Source organism: Mus pahari, chromosome 14, assembly GCF_900095145.1.
Source record: "Mus pahari chromosome 14, PAHARI_EIJ_v1.1, whole genome shotgun sequence".
Classification (NCBI taxonomy): Eukaryota; Metazoa; Chordata; class Mammalia; order Rodentia; family Muridae; genus Mus; species Mus pahari.
Window position 1 is genome coordinate 86,998,789 of NC_034603.1, and position 12,442 is coordinate 87,011,230.

At 50.8% G+C, this 12,442-nt stretch overlaps 1 protein-coding gene across 1 annotated transcript in view; it reads left to right on the forward strand.

Moving 5' to 3' along the window:
* Positions 1-12,442, forward strand: part of Rptor (regulatory associated protein of MTOR complex 1) — a 294,655-nt gene that overhangs the window by 243,523 nt on the left and 38,690 nt on the right. Inside the window, exons 17-20 of the mRNA XM_021212174.2 lie at positions 2,883-3,023; positions 8,349-8,466; positions 9,337-9,477; positions 9,880-10,038. Of these exons, the coding sequence (XP_021067833.1) occupies positions 2,883-3,023; positions 8,349-8,466; positions 9,337-9,477; positions 9,880-10,038 (559 nt within the window). The remainder of the gene's footprint in view (positions 1-2,882; positions 3,024-8,348; positions 8,467-9,336; positions 9,478-9,879; positions 10,039-12,442) is intronic.

A 12,442-nucleotide genomic window follows, 5' to 3' on the forward strand; every position in this document is an offset into this window, starting at 1 on the left:
TGTGCTGCTCCCTGTGTGCTGCTCCCTGTGTGCTGCTGCCTGTGTGCTGCTCCCTATGTGCTGCTGCCTATGTTCAGGGAGGCCTAGGTCCTGCCCGTGCCTNCTCTTTGGTTGGTGGCGGTTCAGTCTCTGAGAGCCCAAAGGGTCCGGGTTAGTTGACTCTGTTGGTCTTCCTGTGGAGTTCCTATCCACTTGGAGCCCACAATCCTTCCCTCTATTCCATAAGAATCCCCAAGCTCCATCCACTGTCCCTGTGGGAGTCAGTATCTGTCTGAGTCGGCTGCCGGGTTGAGCCTCCAGGAGACCAGCCATGCTAGGCTCCTGTCTGCGAGCACAACAGTGGCATTAATCGTGTCAGGGCTTGGTGCTGCCCATGGATGGCTCTCTCAGGTGGGGCAGTTCTTGGTTGGCCGTTCCCTCAGTCTCTGCTCCACCCTCCATCCCTACATTTCTTGTAGACAGGAACAATTTGGGGTTGAAAGTTTTGTGGGTGGGTTGGTGTCCCTATCGCTCCACTNGGGTTNCTGNCTGNCTACAGGAGGTGGCCTCTTCAGGTTCCATGTCCCCAATGCTGTGAGTCACAGCTAGGGTCACCCCCATTGATTATTGGGCACCTCCCTTATTGCAGGTCTCTGTCTCATCCTGGAGATGCCCCTCCCACCTCCCCACCCATTCAGTTGCAGATTTCCATTCATTCTCATGGCCATCTGGCCCTCTCTCCCATCCCTCCCTTCCCCACACCGGACCCTGAACCCCCCAACCCCTCTCCCTCCCAGCTCCCTTCCTCCATCTGCCTCTTAGGACTGTTTTATTCCCTCTTCTAAGTGAGACTCAAGCCTCCTTGCCTGGGACTTCTTTCTCTCTTTCTTTTTCCCTTCCTTCCTTCCTTCCTTCCTTCCTTCCTTCCTTCCTTTCTTTAAGTTTTATTTATTTATTATTTATATGAGTACTCTGTAGCTGTCTTCAAACACACCAGAAGAGGGCATCAGATCCCATTACAGATGGTTGTGAGCTACCATATGGTTGCTAGGAATTGAATTCAGGACCTCTGGAAGAGCAGTCAGTGCTGTTAACCACTGAGCCATCTCTCCAGCCCCCAGGGAACTTCTTTCTTGTTTAGCTTCTTTGGGTCTGTAGAGTGTAGCATGGTATCTGTATTTTATGGCCAATATCCACTTATAAGGGAGTACATACCATGCATGTGCTTTTGGGACTAGGTTACCTCACTCAGGATATTCTCAAGTTCCTTCCATTTTCCTGCAAAATTCATGATGTCTTTGGTTTTTAATAGCTAAGAAGTCTTGCATTGTGTAAATGAACCACATTTTCTTTATCTATTCTTCAGTTGATGGGCATCTAGGTTGCTTCCAGTTTCTGGCTATTATGAATACAGCTGCTACGAATATAGTTCAGCAAGTGTCTTTGTGGGGTGTTGGGATGTCTTTTGGATATATATATATCTGATAATGAATGGTATAGCTGAGTCTTAAGACTATTCCCAGTTTTCTGAGAAACTGCCAGGTTGATTTCCAGAGTGGCTGTACAAGTTTAAGTCCCACCAGCAATGGACGAGTGTTCCCTCACTCCACATCCTCACCTGCATGTGCTGTTGCCTGAGTTTTTGATCCTAATCAATTCTGACCAATGTAAGGTGGGATTTCAGTTGTTTTGATTTGCATTTCCCTGATAACTAAGAATGATAAACACTTGTTTAAGCCCTTCTTGGCTATTCGAGATTCCTCTGTCCAGAAGTCTGTTTAGCTCTGTATCCTAATCTTTAATTGGGTTATTTGGATTGTTGGTGTCTAATTTATAAATTTTGGATACTTTCCCTCTGTCTATTAAGGGTTTTGTTTTGTTTTTCGTGACACTGGTCCTTTTGCTTCTCTGGAGGACAGTGGCTTGCTTTCCTCCATCCTCCAGGCCTGGCTCCTCTTAAGACTCACCCACCTGTGTGAGCCAAACGCATACAAAAGGAAGTTTAGGGAGCACAGACATAGACCAGCTGTACCCTAACTCTACAGCATAATGCCCGTCTCTAGATTGGAAAGGATCTGGAGCCCTGTGTATATAACTTGCTAGGTGGCAGTGGCTCATAGCCAGGGGGCCGCAGCCACTTGCCTTCCCACTCTAAAGCAGTCTGCGCTTTCTGGCAGACCTCTGACCTTACTAATAAGCGCTCCTCACATCAGCCACCTTTCACTTTGTGGGTAGTTGAGGGCTGTTTGCGCATCGTTGCCCTGGTCGTCCTGCAGCCCTGTGCAGAATGCTGTTGCCCTGGTCATCCTGCAGCCCTGTGCAGAATGCTGCGTGTTACTCTCCGAGGTCCTATCACCTTGGGAGCTCAGCTGAGCCGCGCTCCCCAGGCGCCATGCGCAGCCCAGTATTGTTTCACTGCCTCTGGACCCTGGGGACTCTACCCTTTCTGACCTCCATTTTGCTTCTCTAGCTCAGAATGGACCCATGCCTTCTCTGTTTGCCACAACCTCCCCTCCATGACTCAGCCCAGCCCACCTTCCCCGAGATCAATTCTGAGCCAGTCTTCTCCAAACACCGTCCGTTGTCTCCTTCACTCCTGTATCTAGAAGTTGACTGCGCAAGCCAGGTTAAACTCTGTTCCCTCCTCCACAGCCTGGTCATCCCTGAGCTGGAGCTGGCCTGCCTCTCCAGTCAGCTCCTGAGCCACCCACTCACCCTTTCTGCTTGTCAATAACAGTGTAGCTCTGGGCCCGGAGCACCATGCAATAGTGTTTGTGAAATTGAATTGAGTTGAACTTACGTGAACTGAATTGAATTAACTTTCAGGCAGCCTCAGCAGAAATGCAGATGGCAGACACATCAGCCGTGGGTGTGACTCTGATGTTCTGTCTCCTGCCTTGCAGGTCCGATGTGCGGCTGTGTTTGCCCTGGGCACCTTTGTGGGAAACTCTGCTGAGAGGACAGACCACTCTACCACCATTGACCACAATGTGGCCATGATGCTGGCTCAGCTGATCAATGATGGAAGCCCCATGGTCCGGAAGGTATGTGGGTGCCAGCTCAGTAGCGGAAGTCAGGGCCCATGGCTGTCCCTGTGTGCCCGGAGCTGAGCCAGCACAAAGAGCCTCATGTCCCTCATATGTGCATCATTTGATCTTAAATGTCTGCCCAACTCTTTTCACAGTGTCTTCTTTGCTCATCCCTGTTCACTTGAGGGTGCTGAGCTGACTGGCTCTGCTACAGCTTTTACACAACAGCCATCTCCTGGTCACAGGCACACATGGCACTGGGTCTCTAAAGGGCAGTGGTAGTCTGTTTAGTGTGTCCCCCTATGTCACCTTCCACTTGCCAACAGCAGAGTCTTATTTCTCTGCTCCCTAAGGGTCACACCTCCATGAAAAGATGGTTTCACATGACCTTGATTCCCGGCCCCTGGACCCAAGCCAACAATGAGGGAAAGGCTCTGGCTTCCTGGCGGGTTCATGGTAGAGCAGATGCTGTGCGTGAGATGGGCAATCCAAACTGTCCACAGGTGACTCCCCGAGCCCAAGCGCAGGCTGCCACTGAGAGCCACTGGGCTTCCTTCTCAGCATTGCTTGTCTTTTAAATGAGTTATTTCTTTCTATTTTATGTGCATTGGTATGCACATTGCCTTCATGCATGTCTGTGTGAGGGTATTGGATCCCCTGGAACTGAAGTTACCGACAGTTGTGAACTCCCATATGGATGCTAGAAATTGAGCCCTGGTCCTCTAGAAGAGCAGTCAGTGCTCTTAAGCATTGCGCCATCTCCCCAGCCCCCTCCTCAGCATTTCTGAGTGGCAGTATTGGCTTCCTTTGATGGTGAACCTTGGGAGGTTGAGTGTGGCTTTGGATTATCCTGAAGAACAGCTCGGTGGCTAATGTGAGAATGATAGGCTTCACCAGACTAAAAAGGTCGAGGTATATTCACCTCCTGGCCTTTCTGAAACTTACCCTAGTACCCCCTGCCTCATCTTCTTATGAGATCTTCAAAATGTGTAGTGACAAGCCAGATATGATGGCACACGCCTCTGATCCCAGCACTTGGGAGGCGAATCTCTATCAATTAGAGGTCAACATTACACATAGTGAGTTCCAGGCCAGCCAAAGCTACACAGTAAGACCCCCTGGGGGGAAAAAAGCATGCTGAAGACTTGTATGTCCTTATCACTGGTTCTGTGTCTGTCCTGTGCTTCTGGTCTGGTCATCAGCATTCTCAGGCCTGCTTCCTTCCCCCGGAGCCCAGGCCTTCCCCATGACTTCTCCTGAGCAGATACAGCTGCTACAAGCAGGATCAGAATTTTCATTAATCGTCTCTTAAGATTCTTTACCAAGTATGGAAAACCTCCTCCTTTCCAAAAGCTGTTTAGACTAGAAAGGATGCTAACTGAAGTGCTGGAGACCTGTTACCAGGAGAAGTGTGGTTCTGACAACCACAGGAGTGTGTCCTGAGGTCCCCCCCTGCAACCCTGGGTCTGTTCTGCTTCTGACCTCGGTGGCCTGGAGTCTTTGATTCCAAAACCCAGTGTGCTTCACTTCATTGTGGTAGGCTGCATGGTGCTCAGTGGACCTCAGGGTGCATGCCACGCCTCTCCTGAGGCACGGTGCTGTGTCAACCTGTGGGAATGTCAGGAGTTAGCAGAGGTTCCCATGTGTTTATGCATTCCTGAGCTTCACACGCAAGCTCTGCCTGTCCTGGGCTCTGAGTATAGAGGTTGGTGTCAGCCCATCCTCTACAAAGTCTGGCTGAAGAAGACAGGCCAGATTTGGATAAGGGTGACTGGTAATCCTATGAGCACTTGAGTGAGTCTCCTATTAAGATATAGGTTCCCTATGGGGAAGTCACCTGTGGGCTCTAAGTAGAACCCAAACTTGTGGAACCCCAAGAATGAACTGTTACTGCAGGTCTGCAGGAACTAAAGCCCTTTCAGAGACAGCATGCTGACACACAGGGACCAAGTATCATACACACTAGGGGCCAACTGTCACCACTCCCAGCCTCATCCTCTTGCTGCCCACCCCACCCTGCCAGTCTGCTGGGCTGCAGGCCGTGCATGGCATGATCCCAGTGGCCCCCAGAACTTTGAACAAGCTCCTCCCTGTACTTTGCTGGTTACTTGCTATGCACTTTTGACTGCCGGGGTACAAGGCACCCCTTGGTAACTTAGTTCCCACCACAAGTCAGGGAGTACTCAGGGAGTACTCGTAGGCCAAGTTAGATGAGTTGATGTGCTGAGATGTGAGGAAAGGGATAGAGAAGAGTCCTAATTAGGTGTCAGGAAGGCTTTGGTGAAGGGATAACGCCAGCAGTTTGAAGATGCCAGCATTAAGAACCACATGTCAGGCAGAGCTAAGAAGACAGCTCGGTGAGTAAGCACTCTTGATGCCATGCTTGAGGACCTGAGTTCAAATCCCCAGCCAGAGTTTCTCTCTGTGGCACACATGTAAGTACTGCATGGCTGTGGTGGCCTGCTTTCTACACGGAAGAAGTAAGAATCCTGGGAGCAAGCTAATCAAACTGGCTCTGCCTGAATATATAAGGCAGGAGAGTGGTCAAGAAAGACATCTGACGTCAGGCTCCAGTTGTACGTACACCACACGCACGGGAAAAGTGGCCATCTGAGTCCTGTGGAAGTCTTTCATCCCAGCACTTGGAAGGCAGAGACCAGCAAGGTGGGGCTGATTGCTGGCTGGAGTGACAGCTCAGAGGGCGGAGCTGGCTGGAATGACAGCTCAGAGGTTAATGAGCAGCAATGCTATTTTTAATGTCTTTTTGTTTTGTTTTGTTATATTTGTTTATGTATATGAGTGCTCTGTCTTTCTATGTCTGCATGACAGAAGAAGGCATCAGATCCTATTATAGCTACCCTGGAGGTGCTGGGAATTGAACTCAGGACCTCTGGAAGAACAACTAGTGCTCTTAACCACTGAGCCATCTCTCCAGCCCTGACTTGCTGCTCTTGCAGAGGACATGAGTTTGGTTCCAAGCACCCACACCAGGTGCCTCACACAGGAGCTCACAATCTCTTGTAGCTCTAGCTTTGGGGACCCAACATCTCAGCCCCACACCGCAGCAATGTGCACATAACTCAGCCAACAAATGCATAGATAAAAATTAAAAATAAAGTAATATTTTAGAAGGTGGACGTACACTTGTTGAGGTGAGGGCAGTCGCAAGGTAAGTTGTAGTTTGGTGGGTCTTTAAGGTTTATAATCTTTATTTTTGTGGAGTAAGACAGACCCAGCTGCTCACCTTCCTCAGCCAGGTGTCTGGGTTAGAGCTCCTGCCTAAGGAACGGAGACCAAGGGCCTGCTGGGAAGCACCATGGAGGCCAGACCCAGTGCTGCTGGGGATGTGCAGATCTGCACTGGGTAGAAAAACCTCAGCAGTGTAGAGCACAGACAGCCCATCCCACAACCATGAAGCACAGCCTGGCACCGCTCCTGAGCATTGAGTGAAGGCATGGCCCATGCTCTAGCTGAGGTCCCTTGGGCAGAACTTCTGGGTGTTCAAGATAAAACAGAAAATGTTCAGTACATGCCTTCTGTCATCAAAAGGTTGCTCTATGCAGATGCAGAGAGCCTTTATCCTTCCTGGGCATAGTAAGGACACTCCAAGTGTCAATTACACTCCTGACCTTTCCCTTAAGTCAGAAGCTCACCCCTGGTGGTGATGCTAGATTGACCATCAAGGGCAGCAGCAGCTTCTTCCGCTTTATACGGGCGAAAAGGGAGAATGGGAGGTTTCTAGACAGATGACTCTTCTTCCCCAGAGGGGCCCAGTGGGTACCAGCTTGTGGGGTCTGTCTCAGAAACCTTATCCCTGGCACAGATAGAAAGGATTAGCTCTGTAGTGATGGGTCAGGCAGCTTCAGGGGCCACCAGCCTCAGGTTGACAGTGTTTGGGGAGACTCAGTAGGCCCTCACCTTTGGTCTAGTCTACTTCAGCATCTGAGGATGTCGAAGGGGAGGTAGAGACCAATGCAAACCTCTGGTCCGAGCCACATGAGCTGTGGGTCCCTGAGTGTAATTGGGAAGTTGCAGTGGGTCTGAGTGCAAAGCAGTTTCCCATCACACCCATGGTAAGCTTGAGGCTTTGGAGCACAAACAGAGCTGCTGGAAAGTCAGCCTGGAGCTAAGAGATGGGAGAAGAAAACAGTGTGTGTGAGGTGAGAGAGAACCTCAGCCCACCTCAGCAGCCTCAGGGCATGGCTGTGTGATGCAGACAAGGGTCTCTCCAGCAGACCTTAGTTTTCTGCAGACAGCTTTCTCTTTACAGAGACCACTGCTCATGTTGACAAGCCTACAGTCCTGTTTGCTTCCTTTTCCCTTTCTGTCTATAAGCATTTAAGTTGTGGTGCTGTCATAAACCGTAAATCCTGTCTTCTCAGACTCAGACACTGAGGTCTGTCATTTTAATTCAGGGACTTTTCTCGCTCATAGTGACTGGAACCCACTGTGGCTAAGTTAGCTTCTTGCTCGCTGTAAAAATGCTTTACCCTCATAGATTTTTATGCCCTGGGTTTCCAGTTTACCCCAGAGACGTGGCGCTGCCGCTACCACCATCTCCTGATTCTAGTCATGTCTCCCAGTAGTCTCTCCCTCTATCCTACCCTCACCGGATTTAGCCAGGGAGCCTGCATGGGACTGACCAAGCCCTGCACACATAGGTTGTAGTTATGTAGCTTGGTCTTCATGCGGGACTCCTGATAGCAGGAGCAGGGGCTGTCTCTGACCCTGTTGCCTCCCTGTGGGACCCTTCCCTCCTGCTGGGCCGCTTCCTCTAGCCCCAGTAGGAAAGGAGGTGCCTAGTCCTGCTGCAGCTTAATGCCAGGGCTGACTGATGTCCGTGGGAGGTCTCCCCTTTTCTGAAGAGAAATGTGGGAGGCGTAGATGAGGGGAGATACAGGGTAAGTACTGGGTGGAGAAGAAACTGCGGTCAGGATAATCAATTAATTAAATTAATTAAAAAGAATGCTTCAGTTTATCAACTGTACCCACCTATCCATTGGTGGGATCAAAAGAGGCAGTTTCAGGCTCGGACAGGGTCAGAAGCCTAATCGTAAATATTTCTGGGAATGTAATTCACATTCAGAAAGCCTTGGACTGATCATTGGGGCCTAGAATGAGCGAGCAGACTAAGGCAGGTGTGCCTGCTTTGGGAGACTCTCACAGCCACTGGCCTGCTGCCTCCACAGCCCCCACCTCCTCTGCACTTGTGCTCCCAGCTGTGCAGCCCTGTTCTAACCGGCTGCCTCCTGGAGTCGACTTAGGCGTTAATGTGTGGATCTGCTGCCCAGTCAATTTCCTGCCTCTGTAGACATAACTATCACTTCTCCCTCTCTACAGGAGCTGGTGGTGGCTCTGAGTCACCTTGTAGTCCAATATGAAAGCAATTTCTGCACTGTGGCCCTGCAGTTCATGGAAGAGGAAAAGAACTACCCCTTGCCTTCTCCAGCAGCCACAGGTACAGGAGTTTCCGGGGGCCTGGGACCTCCTTCCTGGCCTTCACCAGAACAGTCAGTGGCCTGGGTTGGGCCAGGTCTGAGCACGCAGCCCCTGAGGCAGGCTACTGTAGTCTCAGGCCTTTAGAAGGGCACACGTACAGGAAAGGGCCATGCTGACCCTCTAACTGCTCCCCTTCCTTCTTACCCTTCTTGGAATTCAAATTTGGAGACATCTTGAAAGATGGCACACCTCTGAAGTGGAGCGTGCGGAAAAGAACATTAGCTGTCTTCCTGTGATGAGTAATTGAATCACATTGTTGTCGGCCTCATGTTTCTGTGAGTCAGGGTAGGAAGCGTCTCTTCTCACATTTGTCCTTTTCGCTGGAGAGTACAGTCATCTTCTGTGTTCCTATTTCATCGCCCCTCCCTCCCTCCCTTCCTTCAGACCGACCGACCACAGGAAAGAGACTTGTGACCGATAACAAAGCATGCCTCCTTCCGTCTCTTGGGAAGGAAGTGAAGCCAGAGCTGGCTGGCTGGAAACAGCAGTAAGGTGGAGCGGCAGCCGCCCAAAGGCTGGGGTCCCGCCAGGTGCAGGGTGCTGAGCACCCCTCTGTCACTGCCTGTGCTACCTAATGCCAGAGCGCCTCAGAGCTACTCTTCCTTAGGATCCACGCTCTCCTGGGATTTAGTACTCAATGTCTACAAACAGTACCTTTGGCCAACTAAGGCCCACACTCACACCAGGGAGTGACAGGGAGGCCCTTCTACATTCCTTCTTGTCTCAGGAACACCAATGTCCCTGTTGCCATAGCTACAGGCTCCAGCATTCACCCTGCTCCCATCCTGAACCCCACTGCTAACTCTTTTCCTTTCCCCCTCTTTCCTAGAGGGAGGGAGCTTGACCCCAGTTCGAGACAGCCCATGCACCCCCAGACTCCGTTCAGTGAGCTCCTATGGGAACATCCGAGCCGTCACGACAGCTAGGAACCTGAACAAATCTTTGCAGAATCTGAGCTTGACGGAAGAATGTAAGATTCCAGAAACTAGTATTTGGGTTGAGAAGGTTCAGTGTGCTCTTCACAGACATTTCTCAAAAATGCTATTGTGCCCCTTGACCCTGCCCTCCAGAATATGGGCCTGATGTCTTGTGTGCCAGAGTGACAAGTGACCAGCTGCTCTTGAGGCAGAATCTTCCTTCCAGATGTGGACTTGGCAAAGACCTGGTTTAACATCCAGATCAGTTAGGTCATGGTACCTACCTCCTACAGTCAGGCCAGAGTGCGACTGATAGAGCGGCCCACCAGTTTATGCACACGTGTCTATTAGTATGCTTGTGTGAATGTACATGTGCCCACTGTGAAGAAAGCTCACGTCTCAGACAGGCCATTAACTGTAAGACCCTGACCTCCTTCCTATCATATTCTGGCCAGCGGGCAGCTCAGTGGCCTTCTCTCCGGGGAACCTCAGCACCAGCAGTAGTGCCAGCAGCACCTTGGGAAGCCCTGAGAACGAGGAGTACATCCTGTCCTTCGAGACCATCGACAAGATGCGGCGTGTGAGCTCCTATTCAGCGCTCAACTCCCTCATAGGTGAGTCCTCATCCTTTTTCTGATGCCTGCACGTCTTCCCTTGCCAAGGGTTTGCTCTATGCAAAACAGCACATGCCTTCGTTTGGTCAGAATATGAGCCAAAACTCTCTCTACTGGATGCAAAAGAATAAGAATTAACTGGAACTTGAAGAAGTGAGGAGAGCATTTTGCAATGGGACTGTATTTTACAGGCTGGTCCAGGGCTATGTGAATTTGCTGGCTCTGCCAGGCACAGGAAGGCTGCCAGACGAGTCCATCTGTCTTTCTCTGCATTCCTCCTGTGTGCTAGACCCTGACAGTGTGGAGCGGTGGCTCTCAGTTAAGACATCCTGCTTATCTCAGCCAGGATGAAGTGGGTGCTCTGGTCTCTGGTAGGGAGAGCCAAGGATGATGGTCACTGTCCCAGTGCCCAGGAGAGCCCTTCAGTAAGCAGTGGGAGTTCAAGAGCCTGATGCATAGGGCAGAGGGTGTCAAGAGTCCCGAAGGGCTCTCCGTGCTCACCTGCTACCCTCCACTGCTGGAGACTGGGGTTTAGTGGCCAGCATTCTCTGTAATTAGGCCATGAGTGGTGACCCCTGGACTTTGCTAGTGTCACCCAGGAGGTGAGAATTAGCTGAGTTTTCTTGCTGTGTACTTGTGCTCATCCTCAGACTGTGGAGTTGAAATGTAAGCCCTAGGTCCGCCACACTTCTCATGTGGTTCATCTTGGTAAGACCCTGTGTGACATGCACAGTGTAGCCTGGGGCCCTGGAAGCTTCCTCAGGCGCCAGGGCCTGTTACAGGCAAGCTCAGCCTTGTCTGGCAAGTTAATACTAGTGTTGTCCTCAGTTTTCATCTTGGAGATGGCAGGGTTAAGGACACACACCAGCTTACAAATCAGTGTGAGGTTACACCACATAGATCCCAGTGTTTGAAAGGGTAGCAGAGGAAGATGAAGCAGACACATCTGGGCTCCTATAGAAGCTGCTGTGCACCACCTGCTGTGGCCCTCACCTAAACGTGTGTCTGTGTGTGTCGTGTGTATCTCAGTGTGTGTCCGTCTATCTGTCTGTCTGTGTGTCTGTGTGCGTATCTCAGTGTGTGTGTGTGTCTGTGTATCATTCACATCTTGGAAATTTGGACGGCACTGCAGCTAGGCATGGCTCAGTGATCCAGAGCACTGGCTACACCTGCAGAGGACTCAGGTTTGATTGCCATTACCCATATGGGGGCTCTTAAATGTCTGTAACTCCAGTTACAGGGGGATCTGATACCCTCTTCTGGCTATGTAGACACCAGATACATATATGGTACACAGATCCATGCAGGCATGGCACCTATACACACAGAAGAAAAAAAACAAAATTTGAGGGAGGAAGTTTCCAAGTGAGTAGATTTTGGGAAAGAGAAGAAAACAGCAGCCTTCCTCCTGGCCAGCTTTCTCCCTGTTCAGTGTGGGGGTGCCCACGTCCACATGGGGACCTCGGAGCTTATGTAGTGCTAAGACTCATAACTTGCAGAATCCATTCCTGGCAACACGTGCCTGTTTAAAGCCAATTTCTTCTTTCATTTCAACCAAAGAATAGCATTCTCTTTAGCCCCTTTCTCTGCATGTTGCAGAAGAGGTTTTAAAACCATGGCAACCTGGAGCACATGCTTACACGTGTTCACACAAGAGCAGCTCCCTTTCAGATGCCCTGTCCTGTGCCCCTCACAGATCTGCTTTACCAGAGTGATCCCTGAGGTGATCTGCTCTCTGGCTCTGTGGTCATCTGGCATACAGGGCCAGGCCCAATGGGCGCACTGATCTGTACTCTGTAATAAGTAGATCTTCCACATCACCACTTTTCTTGTTTTCAGTCAGCTGTGCCCAATGACCACATGGATCTCCTAATCATCGCTCCCTCCCTCCCCCCCTCCCTTCCCATTTCCGGGCCTCTTTCCCTATGGCACACATGTGCCTTTGATCTAACTGCACCACGTTCCTATCTGTGGACCATGGGAGGTTCTGGCATGCCAGGTGAGGCTGGACTTGGGAAATCTAGCCTAGAGGGGGCTCACGCCTTCCTTCAGTAAGGATCTCAGCTGGACAGCTCTACGGTGTGCTCCTTGGACTAGGCTCTAGCCTCTGGGAGACTTGATCTAACCTCTAGGGCTCAGAGCAAGGTAGCCTTGCAGGGCAGGGCCCTCCCTGACAGAGCGTCTCTGTTGTTTTCATGTTCTTCTTGACCTAGCTCTACCAACACTCAGGGCTGGCTGGTTTTTTTTTTTGGGGGGGGGGGGTTCGATTTTTCAAGACAAGGTTTCTCTATATAGCCTTGGCTATCCTGGGACTCACTCTGTAGACCAGGCGTGCATGCACATCTTTAATCCCAGCACTCGGGAGGCAGAGGCAGGCGGATTTCTGAGTTCGAGGCCAGCCTGG